At 43.2% G+C, this 24,494-nt stretch overlaps 1 protein-coding gene across 2 annotated transcripts in view; it reads left to right on the top strand.

The window, feature by feature from the left end:
• CENPF (centromere protein F) overlaps window positions 1–18,927 on the top strand; it is a 47,417-nt gene extending 28,490 nt beyond the window's left edge. The window contains exons 13-20 of one of the 2 annotated variants that reach the window (XM_006089874.3): window positions 714–3,524; window positions 4,768–4,920; window positions 7,648–7,824; window positions 8,174–8,335; window positions 10,744–10,909; window positions 12,003–12,458; window positions 14,343–14,488; window positions 18,014–18,927. In XM_006089874.3, the coding sequence (XP_006089936.1) occupies window positions 714–3,524; window positions 4,768–4,920; window positions 7,648–7,824; window positions 8,174–8,335; window positions 10,744–10,909; window positions 12,003–12,458; window positions 14,343–14,488; window positions 18,014–18,211 (4,269 nt within the window). In that variant the 3' untranslated portion in view covers window positions 18,212–18,927. Of the gene's footprint in view, window positions 1–713; window positions 3,525–4,767; window positions 4,921–7,647; window positions 7,825–8,173; window positions 8,336–10,743; window positions 10,910–12,002; window positions 12,459–14,342; window positions 14,489–18,011 lie in introns of both variants that reach the window. The other variant, XM_023754753.1, reaches the window with a different exon arrangement.
• Window positions 18,928–24,494: the final 5,567 nt, after the last annotated feature.

Genomic DNA, 24,494 nt, shown 5'->3' with positions numbered 1-24,494 from the left:
GCTCTGATACAAATCTTTAATTTGGTATCAGTCGTTTAAAAAGATCTTTCTTTATAGAAAACGAAATTGCCTAGTTACTTATAACTTTGTCCTTCTAGTCTGCCAGCTACACTAATAATTCTGTATGGTTGACGAGTCTCACTTTGTTCCTTCTGCCTCTGTAAGAGAGGAAAGGCAAGTGGTGAGTCAGCAGGAGTAGTCATAGCCGCTGATCCTCGTTTTACAGATGAGAGGAAGGTGATGTAAGCCCTTGGGTTGGAATTCTGGTCAGAAAACATTATTGCCTTCTCTTCTCAAAGAATATCAGAAATGCTGAAGATGGAAGCTGAGCATTTCATGTGGAATTGGTTAGCCTCTTGTTTGATAATCACAGAGATATTTTATATTTAGGCTATCTGGACTATTTCTAGCAAGAAAAACAATATATGAAATTTAAGTATGCCAATGTGGATGATTAAATAACTGGAGGTTTGTCTTCATGATAAAGACCTTACCAGTGCCTTGCCCAGAGAGAACACTTACAGAACGTTTGTTTAATTGTGTGGAGTATTTGGATGGAGAGAAGAGAATGTTGTAGGAAATATTTCATTTGAAGCGATGTATTGAGCCAAGGCAAGAAGCCAGTTGCTATAAAATAATAATTAAGCCTATTTATTCTATTATGATTCTTCCTGAAACATAAAAAGCATTCTTGTTCTATATTACAACTGCAGGCTATTCAGGGTGGAAATGATAACTGTGACACCAACGAATCAGAAGAATGTACTACTTCAGAAACTAAAGAGAGAACACCAAAGCAGGACATGCATCCAATGTGTGAAAAAGAAGCTCAGCAGGACCTCAGTCTAGAGGAGGAGAAAAGCACCAAGCCTGGGGCAGTTCTGCAGGCAGGAGAATGTTCTCAGGAGCTGTCCCCAGAAACCAGTTCTGATTTCCCACTGGAAGATAAAACCCAGGACTTTCCAGAATGCATTTCTAAGTCATCACTTTCTGGTCCCAATCCTTTGGTACCTATGGATTTTCTAGAGGCTCAGGTAACCACTCAGAATCTCCAACTGCAGGTAAAAGAGATATCAAATGAAAATTTGAGATTACTTCATGTCATAGAGGAACGGGACAAAAATGTTGAAATTTTGCTAAGCGAAATAAAAGAGTTAGATTCAAGACTCAATTTACAGGAAGTACAACTAACTACCAAGATTGAAACATGCAGAGAATTGGAGGAAACAGTTGAGGAACTTAAGAAAGAAAAATCCAATTTAATGGAAAAATTGGAATCCTTTTCTTGTGATAACCTGGAGTTCCACCAGAGAGTAGAAAGTTTGGAAGGCCTCAACTGTAGTTTAGAAATGGGCACAGCTAAATTGTCACATGAAGTTACTCAAGATAATGTAGCCAAGGTAAACGACCACTGGAGAGAGAGGTTTCTTGAAGTGGAAAATGAGCTGCAGAGGATCAAGTTGGAGAAAGGCAGCATCGAGCATCATGCCCACTCTGTGGAAGCTGACATAGAGAGAGTTCAAACAGAGAAGCTGCAATTAGAAAAAGACTATGAATCTAAGCAGCAAGTTATAAGCCATCTTGAGGAAGAACTCTCTGTGGTCACAAGTGAGAGAAACCGGCTTCATGGAGAATTAGATACTTTGTCAAAAGAAAATAAAGAATTGGACTTGATGTCTGAAAAGATGAAGGAGAAAATTCGAGAGCTGGAATCTCATCAAGAAGAGTGTCTACAGCACATTGAGGTGGTGGGAGATGAGCTGAAGGACAAAACGCAGCTCCTTCAGAATTTGTCCTCAGATAATGCCCGCCTGCAGGAGCAGCTGCAGAGTTTGGAAAAGGACTCACACACACTGTCTTTGGGAAAAAGTGAGCTGGAAAACCAAATCGGACAATTGAATAATGAGAAAGACTTGCTTTTAAGGGACTCTGAAAGCCTAAAGACCAAGTTTCATGAATTGGAACAGGAAAAGCTGACCATTGCCAAGGCCTTGGAGGCTGCAGTAATGGAAAAAGGCGAGGTCGCCATGAGGCTGAACTCAACGCAAGACGAGGTGCATCAGCTGAGAAGTGGCATTGAGAAACTGAGGGTCCGCATCGAAGCTGATGAAAAGAAGCAGCTCCACGTCTTAGAGAAACTGAAAGAAAGTGAGCGTAAGAATGATTCGCTTCAGGATAAACTTGAGAATCTTGAAAGAGAATTGCAGATGGCGGAGGAAAACCAAGAGATGGTAATTCTTGATGCTGAGAATTCCAAAGCAGAGGTAGAAACCCTAAAAACACAAATAGAATTGACCACTGAACGCCTGAAAGCTTTAGAATCAAACCTTGTCGCAATACAGTCCGAAAAAGAAAATCTGACTAAGCAGCTACAAGAAAAACAAGGTCAGGTGTCTGAATTAGACACGTTACTCTCTTCATTAAAAAATCTATTAGAAGAAAAAGAGCAAGAAAATATGCAGACAAAAGAAGAATCTAAAGCTGCAGTAGAAATGCTTCAAACAGAATTGAAAGAGCTGAACGAGGAGGTGTCGACCTTGTTTGATGACCAAGAAACCAGGGAGGTCAGAGCGCAGAGCCTGGGTTCCCCAGTGCAGGTGGTGCAGCAGCTGAGAAATAGCATTGAAAAACTGAAAATCCACCTAGAAACTGATGAAAAGAAGCAGCAGGAAAGTAAGCATCATGCAGACTTGCTTAAGGATAGAGTTGAAAACCTTGAAAGAGAACTAGAGATGTCGAGAAAAAACCACGAGCGTGCGATTCTGGAGGCTGAGAACTCCAAAGCAGAGGTTGATACCCTAACAGCAAAAATAGAGGAGATGGCCCCAAATCTGAGAGATTTGGAATTAAATCTTGTCAATATAAGGTCAGAAAAAGAAAATCTGACAAAAGAATTAGAAAAAGAGCAAGGACGAGTATCTGAATTGGAAACATTAAATTCTTCATTTGAAAATCTACTGCAAGTAAGAGAGCAAGAGAAACTTCAGCTGAAAGAAGAATCTAAACTTGCTGAGGAGAGGCTTCAGGCGCAATTAAAAGAGCTAAAGGAGAAAGTGGCAGCCTTGTGCGATGACCAAGAGACCTGGAAGGCCAAACAACAGGATCTGAGTGGTCAAGTAGATTATCTTGAACATGAGAAGTCTAAGTTGCTGCAAAGCCTTGATGAGGCCAAAAGTAATTACACTATTTTGCAATCTTCTGTGAATGGCCTCATCCAAGAAGTCGAAGATGGCAAACAGAAACTCCAGAAGAAGGATGAAGAAATCCACGTACTCAAAAATCAAATCCAAGACCGAGAGCAGCTTGTCTCTAAACTGTCCCAAGTGGAAGGAGAGCAGCAAGTTTGGAAGAAGCAAAAAGCAGACCTGGAGAATCTGACGGTAGAATTGGAGCAAAAGATCCAAGGGCTGCAGTCCACAAATGACACTTTGCAGCACACCTTCGAAGCGCTGCAGACTTCTTACAAGGACCTGGAGAAAGAGCTGGAATTGACAAAAATGGAAAAAATATCCTTGGTTGAAAAAGTAAGTGACTTTATCTACATTTTCATTTGTTGTCATGAGGGAGGGAAACCACTGGGTGAGTTGTATTTCCCTGTGGATGGTGCCTGCAGTATTGGACCAAACTTTGTAAAGGTCTTGAACTTGGGGGACATTGAGTTGGCTCCAGTAGTAGTGACTCTTGCTTTGGGACACATTTGTCTGGGACTCATCTAAGGATTGGCCCAGGTTTGCAATATGGCACCTGGACATGGGAGAAGCTCTGGGTCATGCACAGTTCCTGGCTCATTACACTTCCCTTTCTCACAATGCATCAGAATAGTACCCTCCCATACCCAGGTGAGAATCTGCTATAAAGGGTATAACACATACTAGTTAGAAGGGATCCCCTTTGTCCCTGGGCTGCCTTTACTGCCTTTAGGAGAAAGACCTATTAGGATGGTGATATAATTGTTACAGCAGGACCTTCATGGCTCCCAGTGTGTGTCCTGGGGATTTTGTACTTTCAGTTCCCCTCTCTTGTATCTTCTTCTTTAGTCTCCTGTTATTTGTAAGCTGATGATTAAAGGGAAGATCTGCCATCAGGAGGCTCACTTACTAATGAAAAATTAAGTTTTTTGCCTTCTTTGCTTGCTTACTGATCTAGCAAAGTGATTCCATCAAATCACATTTTTACCGGACAAATATTAAAGGAGAAAGGATGTGTCCAGAAAATGTAATCACTTCATAACTTTATTTTCCAAGAATTTCAAGTTTTTGGGTGGCTAGCAAGAGATGGCGGTTCTGGTAGAGATGATTAGAAAAACTATAGCAGGCTGTTTCAACGTCAAGGAGCAGATGCAAACGAGAGCTTTAGCTGGCCGTGACTGATCAGAGCCATGTTTCTTGCAGAGCAGTATGGCATTGGAGGATTAGTAGAGATCCAAGAAATGATAAAAATCTAAGACACTGCCTCATACAGTAGTCTCTGAGGTGTAAGTTTAATTCAAATTAATGCCTTTATGAAGGATTTTAATACTGAGTAATATCTTTTGTTGTCATTCCTTTCCTTATTGTTGTCTTTTATTAAATCTTTGCCGAGAAGAAAAGGTAAGCTCCCCAGTGGGATTTGAGCATATTAATTGAGTGGATTAGTAAAAGGAGGCTTAGCTGGGTCCCATTTTCTTACCAAAGTCTGAAATGATGTCATGAATATGTTGTATGCGAGGGATTAATTTGATCAAAACAGAAAACCAAAAGCATGTCCTGATGAAAGATTAAATTCCAGGTGGACACTATGACTTTGAAGGAAACTGAGCTGCAGAGGGAAATACACGCGATGATGCAGAAAATGACGGGTTTGGAAGAAGAAGTCAGTGGGGAGAAAAACAGGCTCACTGAAGAATTAAATTTAATGTCGGAAGAAATAAAGAACAGCAAAGTAAGCTTCTCTGTGACAGATTGACAATTCAGTGTGCACGCTCTCCTTGTTTGTTTTTGTAAGACCTTCTGTAATGTACCAAACTTTTTTAGCTTTTGAGAAAAATAACCCCACGCATATGTCACGATCGGGCTTGCAGTCATCTCCACCAGCCAGCACTGTCATGAGCCCAGGAGTCACGAGAGGCTTTTGAACACGTGACCAGACCTGTCACGGAGCCCAAGTACTTTTTTTTTCATGGAAGGGGACTCTTGTACTGTATTAACTCACATCAGAAATAGATTTCACGCAGCTTTCAATCGGCCGCTTTCCTAGCCTGCCGCAGATCACAAGCCAAAATGTTGCTAGAGACAGATGCGCATACACTGATCTTGCTAAGAACTAACAAAATACCAGAAAGAAAGCTCAGTAAAATGTAAATTTAGAGCAGTCTTAGGTGCTATTTTTCTTAAAAATGTTTTTTTATTGATTTCAGAGAGATAAAAGGAGAGGGGGGAGAGAGAGAAACATCAATGATGAGAGGGAATCATCAATTGCCTGCCTCCTGCATGCTCCCTACTGGGGACCTAGCTAGCAACCTGGGCATGTGTCCTGGACTCGAGCTGTGACTTCCTGGTTCATGGGTCGTTGCTCAACCACTGAGCCACACCAACCGGTCGTGGATGCTAGTTTAGAGCCAGGTGAATGTGGCAGATCTATAGCATCTGGGCTGCCATTCCTCACTGCTGTTCCCATAGCAGACACTGCTGATTCACGCTGCCTCCTTTCCTCCTGAGTTTCTTAACACTGAGTCCCAGGTAGCAGCCACTGTGCGTGCAGGGCTGGCAGATGTAGGGAAACCCGCTTGCCACTCCCAGATGTCCATATAGTCCTCATGCAGCTTCATCCCTAAGGAGTACTTAGGAAAGGATAGCGGAATGGAGTTGTGATTATGAACCTGAATAATCACAAAAAGTTGAAGTGACATTTGTAATAGCCTGTGTAAGAAAGAAGTTGAGGAAAGTTGTATTTTTCTTTAAAGTACTACATTCAAACTAATGAAAATTTAAATCTTTTGGTGTTTAATCTCGGAAATTGACAAGGAATTTTCTGGCAGTGCTGTGTAGAAGGAGTTCCTAACTGATAAGTTTGAGTATCGCATCTGCTGAAATCTTTGGCACTGAGCATCTTGGGACTATCCCAAGTGTATTGTTATTTCTATTTCACTTATAGGTGTTTAACCTCAAGTGTATACAGATGAGAGTGTTGGCTTGCTATTGCTTCATTCACTCAATTTATTCATTCTATAAATAACAAGCACTGGTAAGGTTAGGGGATAGAATGTCGAACCGTTAGCTCTCCTGTGCTGCTTGTACTCATAGAGCTTGTGGTCTAGACACACAATAAAGCATTAAATAGGAAACATGAAATAATTATAAACTGTTAAATGCTATAAATGAAGAAATAAGATTCATTATTGTCGAACAATTGGGATTGGGCTGTGGGGGTAGGCAACAACCCAATTGAGATCGGGTGATCAGAGAATGTTGCCTGTAGGATGAGGGGTCAGATCTGCAAAGAACCAGCTAGAGCATGGGACCTTCTGGGTCTAGGGAGCAGTATGGTAAAGTCTTTGTGTTTTTCAGAAATTGAAAGGAAGCCATTGTGGCTGAAATCAGATGGAAAATGATATGAGAAAAGATTAGGGAGGAAGGAAGGCCATGGTAAAGTGTTCGAATAAAGTCTGAAGTGACCAAATACACGCGGCTGGCGTTTAAAGGAAAGGTTTGGAGTGGATATATTCATTTGGCTAGTTCAGAATATAGGTCAGATTTCAGAATTATGGCTGTGGTAGAAAATACAGACCAAGCCCAGAGATCCCCCAGTGTGCAGTGTGATTTGCGGGTGGAAGAACAAGCCGGGAAACAGGAGCCATGGTGAGGCCAACCAGGGGCGAGTCGTGTCCCAGCAGCCAAGAGTGGAGGCTCTCAAGGCAGAAGGGTCAGAGCCTCAGATCCTACTTACAGGTCAGATAGATGAGGACTTAAGTGTGTTCCTTGGATTTACAACGTGGAGGTGGACGATGCCATGAAAAGCTATTTTAGATGGAGTTGGGATGAAACCAGGCTGGAGTGGGTTGAGTGAATAGGAGATGAGGCAGTGGACACAGTATGTATATAGACTCTATATACACTCGTATGTATATAGAGGCAGCTCTGTGGGATCAGGCACAGGGGAGGCAGGTGCCTCCAGGGCTGTGGTTCTGCCTGTCCTGCACAGAGGAGAGGGGCTAAAGAGTTCAGGTCATTTGGAAGGAAATTCTTAAAGTGATAGAACATGGAATCTAAGCTGGCCAAGCAAGAAAACTGTAAGTCTGGAATGTGAAGGTCGTCATGGTGGTGCTGTTGATGAGGTCAAGGAGTTACTGCAATGGAAACACTTAAATAAGCGAACCTGGTAGCCAGGAGGGTATAGTCTCAGAGTGGTTTAGTGGAAGTCAGGTTTCGGAGATTCTGTGGTCCCATTGGATGTGACCTAGGAGGTGGCAGGGCTAGAATGGGGGAAATTGTTACTGCAGATGAAATTGCAATTTCAAGTGAATACACTGCTAAGGATTATAGCATTATTCTGTATAGGTTTTTGTCTTGCCTATAAACTATTTCTTCCCCCTCAGTACTCAGTATTTCCTGAAGACGTATATCAAGGTTCTTAATTATTTTCCCATGCTTGTATAACTTTATTCATTAGGGTCAATTGAAGGAATTCATGCTAGAAAATAGTGAATTGAAAAGGAGCTTGGATTGCCTACAAAAAGACCAGATGGAAAAGCAAGAGAAAATGAGAGAAGAAATAGCTGGATACCAGCTACAGCTCCAGGAAGCTGAAAAGAAACACCAAACTTTGCTTCTGGATACAAACAAACAGGTGATCCGCGGAGTTTGGTTACTGGGGGAGCTGGAGAGTGTGTGTTGACCATGGAAGTGAATCATTTTTTTGCAAGAAGGTCAAAGTTCTGCATCATTATTATGCTGGATGACCTTAGGAAGGGTGCCATCATATTTTCCTCACTACCTTTCCCTCCATTACCTGCACATGTCTCATTCATAACTGATTTTTTAAAAAATACCTTTCCATCTCGGGGTAGAGTAGTAGGAGAGGCACAAAGACCATTGGTAATGGCCCTTGAAACAGCAGGTCTATTTTTAGTTCATTTTGCTTGCAATGTTTTTAGCTGAGACTCCTGGCTAGGCTAAAGTAGTATTTTCTGCCCCAGCATGAAATGGAAATCCAGACCTATCGGGAGAAGTTGGCGTCTAAGGAAGCGTGTCTCGGCTCCCAAAAGGTGGAGATCGACCTCTTGAAGTCCAGTAAAGAGGAACTCAATAACTCTTTGAAAGCAGCCACCGAGCTTTTAGAGGAACTGAAGAGAACCAAGGTATGTTTACTCTTTTTTTTATTAAATATATTTTTATTGATTACAGAGAGGAAGGGAGAGGGAGAGAGACATAGCTGAGAGAGAATCATTGATTGGCTGCGCCTCCTGCACACCCCACACTGGGGATTGAGCCCACAACCCAGGCATGAGCCATGACTGGGAATCAAACCATGACCCCCTGGTTCATAGGTTTACGCTCAACCACTGAGCCACACCAGCAGGGCAATATGTTCACTTCTCATTGCTTCATGACCTCGAATGGCTTATGCAGAATCACTGTGGTTTTAATGGTATTGAATTACGAGGTTTCATTTTAATTTTTGTGAAAAAGGTTTTTGCAGTTATAAATAATATCACTCATCAATTCTCTGCTGAGTTATTTTTAAAAGTCAGTGGATGGCCTACAGTCTCATGGCTTATATGAACTTTATTCATTGCTCAGCGAACCCTCTCAAACTACTTCAAGACTTCTTGAGATGGAGGTGAAGGTTGTACCACTGACAGATTAGGGTGGGCCCCTAAGTAATAATTTGGTGGTAATTCCAAATTCTTGCTTAATGGGTCTCCAAGTTCATTGCTGTCATCAAACCCACTTGGCAAAGGTGAGGCAGGGCATTTGGTCAGGCACAGGTAGGTGTGCATTCTCCTCTTCCTCTCCACCCAGGGATCCTAAAACTGTGTTCTTCAGAGACAAGGAGGTGAACCCTAGTCCCAGGGTTCTTAGACTGGAGGTGGCGCTTCAGGAATTCTACTTGTCAAGGGAGGCTGTTTTGATTTCTACAGATAATTTTCACAAAATGAATACCATTCAGAATGTATAATAATGAACCTGGATAATAAATATTGTCCCATAAAAGTCTTTACTGAAAGATGATTTAAATTTTAAAGATTATGGTAACTAATTGTATATTGAATATATTCAAACAGAAAACTAAATACACACTCATGCCTGGCTGGTGTAGCTCAGTGGTTGAGCATCGACCTATGAACCAGAAGGTCACGGTTTGATTCCAGGTCAGGACACATGCCCTGGTTGCAAGCTCAGTCCCCAGTTTTCTCTCTCTCTCTCTCCCTCCCTCGATTCTCTGTCATCATTGATGTTTCTATCTCTGTCTCCCTCTCCACTCTGAAATAAAAATATATGTATTTTAAAAATATACATACTCATAAAATTTAGAATAATGTTAATGTTCAATGATGTTCTGTTACAAAATGAGATGTGTTCGTTTTAATAATGGAAAGATGTAGCTTCAGGTCTACTTTTTTATTCACTTTCTGCCTTTTTAATCTTTGACAGTTTTACTGTGGGGAATGTCTGTGTATGTACCATGTACAAAATGATACATTGTTGAGTCTATTCAGATCACATGTAATTTCAGTGAGGTACCAGTTGATAAGCATTGTTGAAATGGAATTAATCCATCTCCAATCCAATTATGGTTGGATTCAGAAATAGAAAATTTCACAAGTGCAGATGAACTGCAACATGGCTAATACAAGATCTCAAGGTGAAATACACAGAGAATTACTAGCAACGTGATTATGGTGCTCAAGTTCTTTTATTTTAATAGTTTGGTTTGCCTTTATATATTCATGATCTCTTAACAGAAACTCTTAAAGCTAATTTGTTTTAGAATTATGCATTTTTTAGATATTACATAATACAATGCACATGCCACATATTATATAATATCCTAGCAGGCTCTCTGGTAATATTCATACCAATCCATATTTCTGTAGCAAAATGTGTGACTCTTCTCACAAGGTGGGATAAATAAAGATTAGAAATACTTTGGTATCCGGTTAAGTTTTACCTCTAAATCATTTTCAGAGCTTTTTTTTAGGATGTTGCAATTGTGGTGAAGGAGCTTGAACTTGCATTGCTGAGAAGTGCATGAGGCCATAATTCTCCCACCGTTCTATTCACTTTCTAGTTGAGCTACAAATAAGATTTAAATTTGTATTGTGAGCCATAATGTTATTTAGCCTTCACTTGGTGTGACTAAGATAAATGCTATCTTAGGTATTGAAATTTTGCACCAGCAGGACATTACAAATGGGAACATAATTCGCAGAATTTTTGACCCACCAAGAATATGTCCATGGACTCTTATCCCTGCCCCGTGTTGGATAAACACAGGCAGGGTGAGCCACTTAAGAAAACATTATCTTAGCACCATGCTCTATGCTTGCTGATGCTAAGATGGGAAGTGACAAAACCAGCGTCTATTGGGGAGACCTGGAAAACTGAGTAGAAAAGGTGAATTGTTTGATTCGTCTTTAGATGTTTCAGTTTGAACATAATCTTAGATTTACAATATATGATTCTTAGTTATATCTCATGATTATTTTTCTGTGTGCTCACTAGAAGAAGTTGAAGGTTTTAAATTCAAGGTTTTGCCTTGTAGACGGACAATCTAAAATATGCCAGTCAGCTGAAGAAGGAAAAGGAGCGTGCCCAGGGGAAAATCAAGCTGTTGATCAAATCCTGTAAGCAGCTGGAAGAGGAAAAGGAGCTGCTGCAGAAAGAGCTGTCTCGCCTGGAAGATGCTGCGCGGGGGAAACAGAACTCAGGTGGGGTCAGCGGGGCATGGCCAGGCCGGTGCTCGCTGGTGTGTGTGCGCCAGGCTTGGTTTTAGCACTCTGTTTGTTACTGCCCGCTGATTCGCAGCAGATGCTTATTTCCAGTTTTTGAATGTTGTGCTCGGCTTGGGGTCATTCATAGGATTCAGAATGAACCCTGCATTTTGAAATAGGGTTGTCACATCTGCTGTTCCATGAAACGTACAAAAGACCGCCAGCACTTTTTGCTAGTGAGCCATTCCAGGAAGAGTTTTCATGTGATGATGCCCATCTAAGTAGCTCCTACGTCACAGGCAGATTGGCCTCTGAGCTGGTGCTGGTAACTTACAAACAGCTGGTTCTGGTCGTCCTGGGCCCATCCCCATGGCTCAGCCACGTGGGAGGGTGGGAGGCTTATTTTTGGGTGTGGAGATAAAATAAAAAAGACAACTCTTTTCCACTTATGCCCGAGGGGAATGCTGCTTGCCGTGTGGAAAGATGATGGCGAGCATTGTATGCAGGGTGGGTCTTCCCGCTGTGAAGAATCCCAGAGTATATGGGGCTCCAAGGAGGTTTTCCAATGGCTTTAATGCATCTGTGGAGCTACAAGTTGCCCAAGACTCCCACTTCATAGCCTCCCCCAAGCTTTTGTCCATCAAGCTCTCCTTTGCTTACAAATGGTTTTCAGAGCCTTTGGGGCCTGCCTTCTGACAGGTCCCCTTCTGCCTCCCAGAGCCGTCACAACTGGGACTTCATATTCTTTACCAGCTTAGGTTGTTCATTCACGTATGGTGGAAAGAATGGACAGGGATCATAAGGGATGTGCTAAATTAATCCATTTGATCTCATATGAACAACTGCAAGAAAGTTTGATAGGCTGGAGGAAATATAAGCTTGAGATTTGGGTATGTAAGCTGTCCTAATAAGAATATTAACCTTGATGTGAACCCTCCCAAATGAGGGTTGTTTAAACTCTAAGAACATGTATAGATATATCTCCCCAACTTGTAAAAAAAAATAAAAAACACAAGCCCAAGGTTTTCTGCTTTATGATGTCAGGTGTCAACTAGAGGAATGTGAAGTGACGCAGTACGATTTCTGACAGGTCCTGTTGTGGATGCTAATGTAGATGAATTAAAGACCGAGGTGAAAGAACTGAAAGAAACCCTGGAAGAGAAAAGCAAGGAGGCAGAGGAGTATCTGGATAAGTACTGTGCGCTGCTTATAAGCTATGAGAAGTTGGAGAGAGCCAAAGAGATGCTAGAAACCCAACAATCTCAACCTAATGTCCAAAGTTCTCCTTCGCCGGAGTCAGTTGTCCCGGGATCGGCTCCAGTCCCTTCTGTCACTGAAAAGCAGAAGTCGTCCGGCCAGAGTAAAGGTTCAGGCAAAAGGCAAAGGAACAGTGGGATTTGGGAGGATGGGGGAGGAGCAGCACCATCCACCCCAGACTCTTTTCCTAAGAGAAGCCGGAAGGCGGTCCGCAGTGGCGCTCACCCAGCCGAGGATGCAGAAGACGCCGAGTTTGAGCTCGAGGGGCTTCCAGAAGTTGTAAAGAAAGGTACGGCATAGGTGTAGAACTTTCTTTTGAAAGTCCACAGGGCATTTCCCGTGCAAAAGAGAAGCATTGAGTTTCAGGTTATTGTGCAACTGTACGAACAAAAGTTCAGAAGCGGTTGCCTACTTTTAAGGCATGTGTTTTCCTTTCTGTCATGAGACCAAATAGGACCTAGTTGCTCATGTCCCACTACAGAAACGGCTGGTCCATTTACGGAGTGACTGGTTGAAAGCTGTTTGGAATGTGATATTCCTGTGCTGGAAAGTCCCCAACTCTAGGACACCCTCCTAGCTTTCCTGTCTGTAGTCAAGGGCTGGAGGATGGGCCTGCAGATGCTGCCCCACTGGCTGGAGCCACGTACCACTTTTTTTTTGTTTTTTTTTTTTTTTTTGTAACTCCTTACCCGAGGATATTTTTTCATTGATTTCTTTTTTTTTAGAGAGAGAGAGTGGAAGGGAAGGGGAGAGACACAGAGAGAGAAACATTGATGTGAGAGAGAGACATCGATTGTTTGCCTCCCACACAAACCCTGACTGGGGCCGGGGATCAAGCCTACAACTGAGATACGAGCCCTTGACTCTTCAGTCCTCAGGCCGATGCTCTATCTACTGAGCCAAACCAGCAAGGGCAAGGCTTTTTTTTTTAAGTTGTCCTCCAAGTGTGGCCCAGGGAACTGTTGTTACTGGTTTATGACCCGCCCCCTCTCCAAAACAAACAAACGAAATCAAGAGTGAGAGTTTCAAATTTTCATAGCAGTTTGACATTGTCACAACATCCAAGCACATAATCATTTCTCTATTGATTCATTCTTTTTTTTTTTTTAAATATATTTTATTGATTTTTCACATAGAGGAAGGGAGAGAGATAGAGAGTTAGAAACATCAATCAGCTGCCTCCTGCACATCTCCCAGTGGGGATGTGTCCGCAACCCAGGTACATGCCCTTGGCCGGAATCGAACCCGGGACCTTTCAGTCCGCAGGCTGACGCTCTATCCACTGAGCCAAACCGGTTTCAGCTATTGATTCATTCTTAGTGTATTATACAACAGTGTCATTCCATAGCAGATTTAGAAATTACGCACCCCCTCCGCACCCCCAATTATCAAAACTGATTCTTTGCCATAGATGGGTTGAGAAGCACTGTTCTAAGTAACTCTAGCCCTTAGGAAATCTAACTCCAAAAAGGTGAGATATCTCTTTCTTCTTACTGGTTTTTATTTGTAGTTAAAGGGTTAAAAACAAACCAAACCAAACGTTGCTTTAGTTAGTGTAGTTTAGTCAGTGCCACTCCATAGTGTGTGTGATAATCCTGTCCGTTAGTGTCCTTGGGTTGACTTTCTCTTGTCATCACAAGTCACATCGGGTCCTTCTGTGGAAGGAGGGGATGTCTACAGAGTGAGATCGAAATCCCGCTTAGCAAGGTCAGATCTCTGCCCCTCCTGGTCTTCACCCGAGGGGAGTCACCTGATGTAGCTGTAGCATTTTACACTTTCCTCCAGAAACAACAACTGGCCTTTTGGTTTTTATTTTTCTTTCCATTTACCCTCTTCCTCCCCACCCCCTTTAATCCAAATTTTACAGGAGGGATTACCTGGTGTGTTCTTTCAATCTTAGAAAACACAAGAATAGAGATCCTCATAGAAGAATATTTTCTGTTTTCCCCTTCTTTTTCCATTGTGGTTTTTTATGTTTCTAATAAGACAAAACCTGTTAGTTATTCAGTGTGACGACTCCCAGGGTAACTGAGAAGTTAATCTCTGTTCTCTGTGGCTAGGAGAAAGTGTTTTGGAGTCCCGTTTATCTGTTAAATGTGACCTAGTGCATATCTTTTCCATTATGGATAGAATTGGACCTAGCAGTGTTGACAGGCAGCTTTTTTGTCCTTAGGGTTTGCTGATATCCCAACGGGAAAGACAAGTCCCTATGTCCTGCGAAGAACAACCATGGCAACTAGGACCAGCCCCCGCCTTGCCGCCCAGAAGTCAACTCCATCCCCCTCCAAACCAACAGCTGGTGGCAGCAGATCACAAAAGGTAAACGCCTGTGAACAAGTATCTGCCTTTTGAAATCTAGCAAATGACAGTGCTCCCCGGGCGAGGGTTTGACACTGCGCCCACTGAGCTCTTAAAATTCAGGGGTGAGGAGGAAAGGCCTGAAACTTCTTTCACTCGTTCAAGTCTGTATTAGAAAAAATCTGTCATTTTGTGCAAGGATTTCCCCTCCTCCATCAGTTACCCCCATTCCTTCCTCTCCCCCTCTCTCTCACATTTAGATTTAACTTTTGGGTGCTGGTAACAACAAAACACTGCAGAGAGCATACTGCGATAGGCCCTGGCTCTCCAGTGACCATAACAACAGCTTTTCCATAAAGCAACCAGTGCTCTAAAGAGCTTCCGAGCTGGACCAAAGCTGTTACCTGTAAGATGATCCAGGAGTCAGGCTTAGGTCCTGACGGGGCCAAGGCTGGCTGGCCGCTGCTCCTTCCTCAGTGACACGAATACCCATCCTGCTGGTCCCACATTTAGGGGATCAAATGAAGTATTTGGCTCCTAAAGCAGAAAATCATGACGAGGTAGTAAGTACCCCAGACTCCCATTATGTTATGCCAGTCCACTTTATTGTAATTGCCTGCTTGAAAATCTGCCTTCTGAATTGCAAAGTGAGTTCTGTAAGCTTCTTTTTTAAAAAAAATATGTTTTTATTGATTTCAGAGAGGAAGGGAGAAGGATAAAGAGATAGAAACATCAATGATGAGAGAGAATCATTGATGGGCTGCCTCCTGCATGCCCCCTACTGGGGATCGAGCCTGCAACCCGGGCAGGTGCCCTTGATCGGAATCGAACTCAGGACCCTTCAGTCCGCAGGCCGAAGCTCTACCCGCTGAGCCACACCAGCTAGGGCTGTGAGGTTATTGATTATGTTCATGCTTTCCCAGTGTCCCATGTCTAATGCAGCATCTCACATTCAACAGATGTGTGTTGAGTGGGTGGAGCTGTTGCTGATGTCCTGAAGGGACTGCAATAATAAATAGAGGTTTAAAGGTGTGCTAGGAAATCATGTCATGAAATCACCACGCGGGTCACTTTTCCTCCTCTGATGAGGAAGTGATGGTACAGCAGTTTGCGTGTGGAGTTCAGACTTATCTTGGAAAACAGGCTTTGCACACTAGGGGGCCTGCTCTCCACACTGCTGTTGAATTGCTGAGCGCAAAGTCGTAACCATGGTTTCCTGCAGCTCTGCGACCCGTGTGTTCGCTACAGGCGGCGGGAGGCACCAGCGGTTATGAATTGCTAAGCAATTTTGTGCACGTGTGCAAATGAATGGGGGGAGTCCCTCTTGAGAGGAGGTTATAGGAGACTTCGTGATTAGATGCAAACTTCAAAACCCAGCCTGCTGAATTTTAATTTAATTCGGTATTTTCCGAGTCGCCTTATAAAATGCTTGCCTCATCTGTTAAGCATATTTCATTATTCAGCTTGAAAAATATAGAGCGAGGCATCATTTTCCTAAAGCGGCTGCTCAGAAATCCAGGATTACAAGCCTTCACCTGAAGCGACTGGCTTGAGTTTTGAGCGAGATGACTCCCTAGGTCATTTAGCAGGACCCTCAGTGACATCTGACAAGTTCAGAGGGGAAGGTTAGGTGAGGGTCAGTCTCTCTTATGTCTCTGGATGAATAAACCCAGGCGCTCCTCGTTTGCTGGGGGCCAGGGAGCCTGACGTGTGCGGACTTGATCTGAACCTGGGGTTGGTCGGTGCCGGTGGATGGGCCACTGAACTGTGGAGGACGGTGAAGCGTCACCGCAGCATCAGTCAGTCACCACTTTAGTGGGACTTCGAGTTTTTTTCCTTCTAATGAGGTCCCTTTTCACCGAGCCGTCGGCATCCTCGCCCTCTCCCCCTCTGGCTGCAGACATAGCTTGTAAGACAGTCAGGGTTTCTGTGCCCTTAGGAGTTTAAGTACTTGGTGAATTTGACCTCGTCTCATTATTCACAATCTGAGGCTAACTGACCAACATGAGGATCAAATCTATGGTTTAAAATGATCATGGACTCTAATTTCCTCAACCCAGTATCAGAGAAATTGAACCTAGAGGTGGGGGAAGTCCAGGGATGGACCTTGGCTATTGAACTGGGGGTAAGAAAGAATTTTATTAGCTCAGAAAATAGAATCAATGTGATCTCTCTCTCTCTCTCTCTCTCTCTCTCTCTCTCTCTCTCTCTCTCTTCCTCTCTCTCTCTCTCTCTTCCATGATGGACCTAGAAATTTGATTCTCCTGCATCTGATGGGTTCAAGGGAAATGCTTGCCTTTTATATCACTTTCTACTTTTAAAAAAAGTACCATAAAACTCTGTTTTCCCTTCAACTTTCCATGACGGTGTTTTTCCACTGAGCCCTGGTCCTGGCCCTTCGGGGCTGCTGCTCCTTTTACGTGTCCTGCACAGAATCTGAGGTCGGGGCGAGCTTTCCAGGGATTTGATCTGTTGGCCAGATTTGCTGTTTTCTGTAATGAAAAGTATTTAGCTGCCTTTTAAAGCCACATACTTCCTATGGAAAGAATATAAATGGAGACACAATTTCCATTCTTCTTACTGCTGCAGAGGGAGGTCCCTGGTGGCCACCGCACAGGAAGTGACTGTTGCTGAGCTGCTTCTCGGTCGGTGCTGGGCACACGTGGCCCTTGTCAGGGCCCGTCCTCTCGTTTTTTTTAAAGATCTTCCTACCTGACTCTCCCACTCCTACCTTAACTTTGGTTAAGTGGAGTTTTTGTGCATGTCAGCTGTCTTGTTCCTCTTTCTCTTCGACACCCCCCCCCCCGCCCCCGCTCCCATCTTCTTTCGATACTGTGTAACCCTCAAAAAAAGTCTTGACTCTGCTTGACTTCTAAGTCTCATATTTTCTGAGATCCTTCTGGCTTTTAAAAGGCCAGTCATCAGAACGAAGATTTACTATCACCAGACGTGATTATTAGATGGCTGCCCTTCGGCTCTAATCCAAATCCAATATGGAAGCCGAACAATGATGCAGGGAGCAGGAGAAAAGTGCCGTTATATGAGGAATAGGTGGTGGGTCATTGAAATGTTGTAGATAAAGCTTATACCCTGTGGAGGTGGTATTTCTCATTTGGATTATACTCATTTGAATAACAGAAGTGGTTCAGTTAGGGTAAACGGAAGCTGGTTTGGGTTCTCTGAGGTGTATATTGAATGTTTGCCAGGTAGTCCAGCATATTGTGGCACAAGGGATACGGAGGTAACGAGGACATAGTCTTTGCCCTCAGAGAGCTGCCCTCTGGGCTGATGGTGTCACACTGGCCTTGGGAGCACGTCTCTGCCCATCAGAGGCGTCAAGGACAGTTTGCAAGGTGACTCATCGGAGGTCACGTTTGACATCGTCCTAGCTGTTAGGCAGGGCCTGTTCTTAGGGAAGAAGAAATGGTAAAACTATGTACAACTCCTGGGGAAGAAGAATAGCCTTAAATCTGACGGCAAAGGGATTTTTCATGCTGTAGAAATGTGAATGTGATCGAAACTCTAACAAAGGTGCTTGTGTTGCAGATCAAGGTTGCTCAGCAAAGCCCAGCGGATTCCGGCAGCATCTTCCGAGAACCCCCTGCGAGACCTCTCTCGGTCAGTAACCTTCCTGAGAGACGTTTGGCTGGCAGCCCCAGGGAGGGCCTGAGGTCCAAGCGAGGCCAGCCCACCCCCAGCCCAGAAGCCGGCACCAAGCCCAACGAGAACTGCCGGGTCCAGTAAGAGACTTGTGTGTTAGGACCCTGGCCGGTGGCCGACAGGGGCTTGTCTGTGGTCAGGGACACGTCAGTGGGAAGAAAACAGTTCCTTGTCCATCTAACTACATTGACCTCTTTGGATCCCCCGTTAGAAGTATTAGAAAAGTTTGGAAGCCCCGATCACCTTCCTCATTACACTCCTCTTGTAGTGTAGAAGGAAGGCTTTTTGTAATGTTGCATTGAGTGGCAAGAACTATATCATATAACTTCTGTTTGTGTGTGGATTTTATACTAAAAAAATGCGAAACATTTTATACTTCCAATGAACAGCTCCCAGGAAAATGGAAACTTGCCTTACGCTGTTTCCTATGTTTAGTGTTGGGCATGAGATAGTTTCAGATGGAGAATTCCTTTGAGCTGAGTAAAATGAAGGAAAACCATGTTACATGTTCCTAAGGAAAACATGCTCACATATACACATATGGCTGTGTCCACCCTTCTCTTCCAATGTGTTTTCTAAACCTTTGCTTCTACAACATGTACATATTTGTGTGTGGTGGCGGTGGGAGCTGTATGTTTATTTCCAAGTGGCTCCTCAAAGATGTAATATTTCAAATTTTCTGTCATTGTGATGTTTTTTGTTTTTCTAAGACCAGTTTGATGTACATTCTCACAAACAGTGGTGTTATATTAAAATAAGGCTTTTTTTTCTTTCTAATAAAAAAATCACCTTTGTTTCTATCAAAATGATTCCTAAATATAAATGCATTATGAATATTGTGACCACTTCTTGCCAACTTCAAAAACCTCTTACAAAAGTGAAACCAGTCCAGCAAGTGATACTAGTGTATGTAGTGGGTAAACATACTCAGTTATAGTAAAAGGTGATTCGGAATATAGGCCATGAAGATTATATGGGAATGTACTGTGTACAGCCAGTATCTACCATATTGTATGTCCCCATTAAATCATATCAGGGAGTATGTGGTATTTTCCAGCTCATTGTGATGACAGGTTTATTTAAAAAATATATTTTTATTGATTTTAGAGAGGAAGGGAGATAGAAACATCAGTGATGAGAGAGAATTATTGATCGGCTGCCTCCTGCACACCCCACGCTGGGGACCAAGCCCTGACCATGAATTGAACTATGACCTGGTTCATAGGTCGATGCTCAACCACTGAGCCACGCCAGCTGGGCTGATGACAGGGTTTTGAAAATATGCAGGCATTATGAGCCATACCAAATCTAAAAACTTTGGACCGAGACCCTGTGTCCTTGAATCAGGGTAAAAAATTTTCCAGGACATGAGTTAGTAAAAGATCATTTGCTCTTGGCTTTCGGTTCAGATTGATGTATAAACCTTGACCAGTGTTCATTTGTATTTTAACCTCGTCCTTTGCAAGGTGGCCACTGTTGGATAATGCTGCTGTGATACTAAACTGCTTGGTATTCATGTACTGAAAGCTGATACCCTGACTTTCCTCCCGTTTCTCCAATTGCTCGAGGTTGTGGTCCGGTGCAGTGTCCTTATCACAAATCATCCCGAGGCTGCCATGTGTTCAAGGGCATGACCCTGAGCAGACCTCGCTGGGGCCAGCCCATCAGCTTTGTTGGCTGTCCTCAGTGACTGGAAGATTCCACTCAGAAGGGCTGGATGAGTTGTCCTGTGGGTCCTTGAAAGCCTCTTCACCTTTTCCTGGGTGGGCCGGAGCTGCGGCTCCTTCCTCGTTACAGGGAATACTGGCGTGCCTGCCATTTTCCTGTTCATAACCCTATGAAGGGACAGCCAGGACATTGTTCTTTCCCTTGGCCTAACAACACTCGTAGACTAGGAGCTGAGCTGCATGTAAGATGAAAAGTAAGGCCTGGCCAGTGTGGCTCAGTGGTTGAGCTTTGATCTATGAACCAGGAGGTCAGGGTTCCATTCCTGGTCAGGGGAACCTGCCCAGGTTGCGGGCTTATTCCCCAGTGTGGGGTGTGCAGGAGGCAGCTGATCAATGATTCTCATCATTGATGTTTCTCTCCCTCTCCCTTCCTCTATGAAATCAATTTAAAAAATAGTTTTTTTTTTTAAAAAAGAAAAGTATGCTACAGTCCCAGCTCTGAAATACCTCATAAACAGTCGATTCACAAATAAGATCCCAGCTGACAAATCTATGAGGAAATAGACCAAGCCCAGAAGTCTAGGAATTGAGTTCCCATCTGCACTATGTGGGGGTTGGCTGAGATGATTCTTTTGTCTTGAATATTCTGTAGGCATTGAGATGGCTGTGTTTTGGGGTATTATCAAGAGTCCAAAGGGACTGCATCCTCAACAAGATGGGCATAAAACCCCACGTTTTAACATAGTCTGATTTCCTAAGAGTCACCCCTCCACCTCTGCACACGTGAGAACCTTTGAGACTTATTTGTGGTTTTTCTCATTTGATGCCGATCTATTTTGTTGGAACCACAGTATCATTTTCACACATTTGTTTGGACCTGGAAGGATGTCAGGGCACATCTTCCCAGGGCCCCCCTCACTCTAGGAGGGGAGGTGTATTCTACTTCCCAGCAGTTTGAATCCGCAAAGATGCCTAACTGCTCTTAGCATGACTCAGGCCATTGATCGCCAGTTCTTCCAGAGTCATCCAGACTGTGTCTGTACATCTTGAAATTAATTTAAATGAGAGATAAACTATGGTCAATTATTATTTTTTAAATATAGTTTTATTGATTTCAGAGAGGATGGGAGAGGGAGAGATAGAAGCATCAGTGATGAGAGAGGATCATTGATTGGCTGCCTCCTGCACACCCCCTACTAGGAATTGAGCCCACAACCCAGGCATGTGCCCTGACCAGGAACCGAACCGTGACTTCTTGATTCGTAGGTCACCACTCAACCCCTGAGCCATGCCAGTCGGGCCTATGGTCAATTATTTTAAGTCAGAAGTTGTACTAATCATTGTTTTCTATTTTATATTTCTCTTCTGTGGCTGAGAAAGGGGGGAAATGATTTCTTGGAGGACACTAAGTGCTGGAGTAGGTAATTGAGGATCGTTAAACTCTGCTCTCCCTCCCACTTCTATTCCCATCATAGAATAGAGGAAGGAGCGCTGCTCGGTCCACTGACGAGAGAGAACAGAACTTGGAGTACGTCAGGACACCCAGGCTGTTCTCATTAGAAAAGTCTGAGGGCCTCAAGCTAGCATCCTACCTCCCGGAAGAGCCAGGTATCTAATGCCACCACTCACCTGTGCTATGGCTCAACTCAAAACACTGTGTGCAGAGTTATAGACATTTTCTAAAGTGGTTTCACATGTTGCTCAAACCTTTCACCTTTGCATCTAATGGAGACATTAGGCTCTCCATTGTATAGGCTGGGATGAGGTAAGAAACACAGAACTGACTCATGTCTGGGGACACCGTGTTAATAATTATAATGTATCTCACAACAATATTGCAAAATGGAGATTATCTTCATTGGATAAAAGCTGGAATAGGGTCAGAGTTACAGTACAGATATTCAGGTGACAGAAGAATTTCTACTTTTCTCTGTGCAGTGCAGACCTCCTCAAGTCTAGGGCGATGGCATCTGACTGTTACCTTATATTACAATTTTAAACATGAAATTATAACTACTAATTTAATGCATAAGCATTATTTACTTTAAATAAATCCTTTTAAAGAGTGTTTTAGAAAACCTTGCAAAATCAAAAAGATTTGTAAGGCTTTGGATATGAAAGTTTAGTATAAAAGTAGACATTTAATATATATGTATCAGAAAGAAAGGGAAAGGGAGAGAGAAACATCCATGATGAGAAAGAATCATTGATCAGCTGCCTCCTGAACGCCCCTTACTGGGCATCGAGCCTGCAACGAGGACATGTGCCCTGACCAGGAATCAAACTGTAACCTCCTGGTTCATAGATTGATGCTTAACCATTGAACCACACCAGCTGGGCTGATATTGAATCTTGTGAAATGGGTCCTATTTTAGCACTCAAGAAGAGACCCAAAGACATTATTAAGTTTGTGGCTCTAGTCTTCATCCCCAGTCCACAGCTCCTCGACTGGTACCACTAAATCCCCAGGGGAGAGAAAATGGATCCAGGGCCCAGGAAGCCAGACAGCAATTTGACAAGTTCTTTTAGAATCCCATTCTGAACCCAGTGGGAAAACTTTCCTTCTTTTCGGGCCTTGGACAACTCCACACCTAAGGAAAATGTGCTTTTTCAACTTCATTTAACCCTTTGTTATTTAACTTCATTTAACCCTTTGACATCGTGTTTGGGTTTCCAGCCAGAGTTCCTCTGTTGTAACAGTAGGAGATTTCCCTTCTTTTGCTCTTCCCTAATGCCCCTTTTACAAGCGGGTTGGAAAATAGCAGCTTTCCATAGACGTTTTAGCGAAACACTGGGATATTCCTGAGTTTTAAACGTGAACAGATCTTGCGAATGGAATTGCAGCTGTGTTATCTAACAGCACTTGCCCCCTGGGAGCCCACCCCCTCCTGCTGGACGTTGGGCAGTCCCTACGAGGGTGTTCCTTGTCCTGGATACCACCTGCTGGTTGCTTGAATAGTCACCTTGGACTGAGGCCGGCAGCGGGTCCTGGGGTGCCCTGTGTTAGCCCGCAATGCTTGATCTCCTCTGTGCTATTTAGGGCAGCCTATCTCGCATGCCTACACGGTGGGCTGTGGGCACTTCCCTTCGAAACACAGACATGCGGGGAAGGAAAGAAGTGCCCTGCTGTGATTTGTACTCGGGTGTTTCCTTCTGAAACAGCCACATTCAGAGCAGATAAGTGAGCTGCCTCAGTACATTCAGAGGTGGGCATTCACCTAGGAGACGATCGGGCTTCTTCCATGTGGGTAGACCAGATGATTACAGACTTGCTTTTAACATATTTTAATGGAAGAACTAATAAATGGAGGAGACCCATCATGCCTAGAACTTAAAAAAAGTTCTTATTGAGAAGATTTACTGCACACTCCACTTAACAATTTGTTGTTTTGAAAATCAGAAGCCCAAATCAGCATCCTAAGCCTTGTCCAACATGTATAACAAAATTAGATTTTTTTTCCTCCCTGGAGGTTATCATAAACTCATTCAAGGAGAGAATATGTTGCTTTGTAAGAGTCACACTGATTTCCCAAATATGACATAGACTGTAGTCAATAAAGACTTACTTTTTAACCAAATTCACTCAATTTTTTTGTTTTGTTAATCCTCACCGGAGGATATTTTTCCCATTGATTTTTAGAGAGAGTGGAAGGGAGGGATGGGGGGAGAGAGAAACATGGATGTAAGAGAGTCACAATTGGTTGCCTCCTGCATGTTCTGGGGATGGAACCTGCACTGCAATTCATATACATGTCCTTGACCGGGAATTGAACCTCTGACCCTTCAGTATGAGGGCTGATGCTCTAACTGCTGAGCAACACTGCCAGGGTCCAAATTCACTCAATTTTTAAAAATTATTATCCACAGACAGAACATTTTGGTTGCTGTGGTAGAGATGATTGCCTACCCAACTGTCATTCCTACTTTCTTGCCATTAAAACCCATTTTTGTCCAGGCAGCATTTGCTCAAGAAACATGGCCCTATCACCAGAGAAGGCACATACTTAGCATAAGCCAGTTGTGGTCACACCATTCTCTGGTTTTGATGACCACCTTCAGTAGCCAATGCTGAGACCAAAGAGAAAGCATTTCCAAAAAACAGGGTGTCCGATCAGAAAGATGGGTGTTTGTTAAGCCTCTGGACCAATCGTGGACTTCTTGTCTTATCAAAAAAGACACCATTATTTTTTTAAAGCAACTTTCATTTGGAAATCCTGTTACTTCACCCACAACCTTCTTGATTCAATTGCAGAGTCTGTTCTCTGCTTTTTTGTTGTTGTTAGTTGACAACTACACTCTGTACATTTCCTTTGAGTTTGACCTGCTACCTGGGCAAGAGAGCTCTTTGAAACCCATTTGCTTAATAATCTTTCTTTCTCTGTCGTGAAAAGCCATTCTGCTTAAATGCGTACAGGGCACTGTCTGAAACCCAAGTTACACAAGGGGAGACATGAAGAAAGTATGTAATTTTCTAATGACTCCTGATGCACTCCTTGAGGTCAGTCATTATTCTGCCTATTGTGATTTTCTAAACATGGGGTAATTTAAATTATAATAGCTACCAGTCCAAAATCAAATGGCTTTTAGAGCACCCACCTTTTCTATTATAACAATACAGTTTGATGACCTAGGTTTTCTTTATCACTTTGAAGATGAAGAAGTTGAGATCCTGAATAAGAAATCATTTTCTCTGCATCCCC

The sequence above is a fragment of the Myotis lucifugus genome, unplaced genomic scaffold, assembly GCF_000147115.1.
Source record: "Myotis lucifugus unplaced genomic scaffold, Myoluc2.0 scaffold_65, whole genome shotgun sequence".
In the NCBI taxonomy this organism is placed as follows: Eukaryota; Metazoa; Chordata; class Mammalia; order Chiroptera; family Vespertilionidae; genus Myotis; species Myotis lucifugus.
The sequence above is the reverse complement of the archived record's forward strand: the minus strand, read 5'-3'. Positions and strand labels throughout refer to the sequence as shown.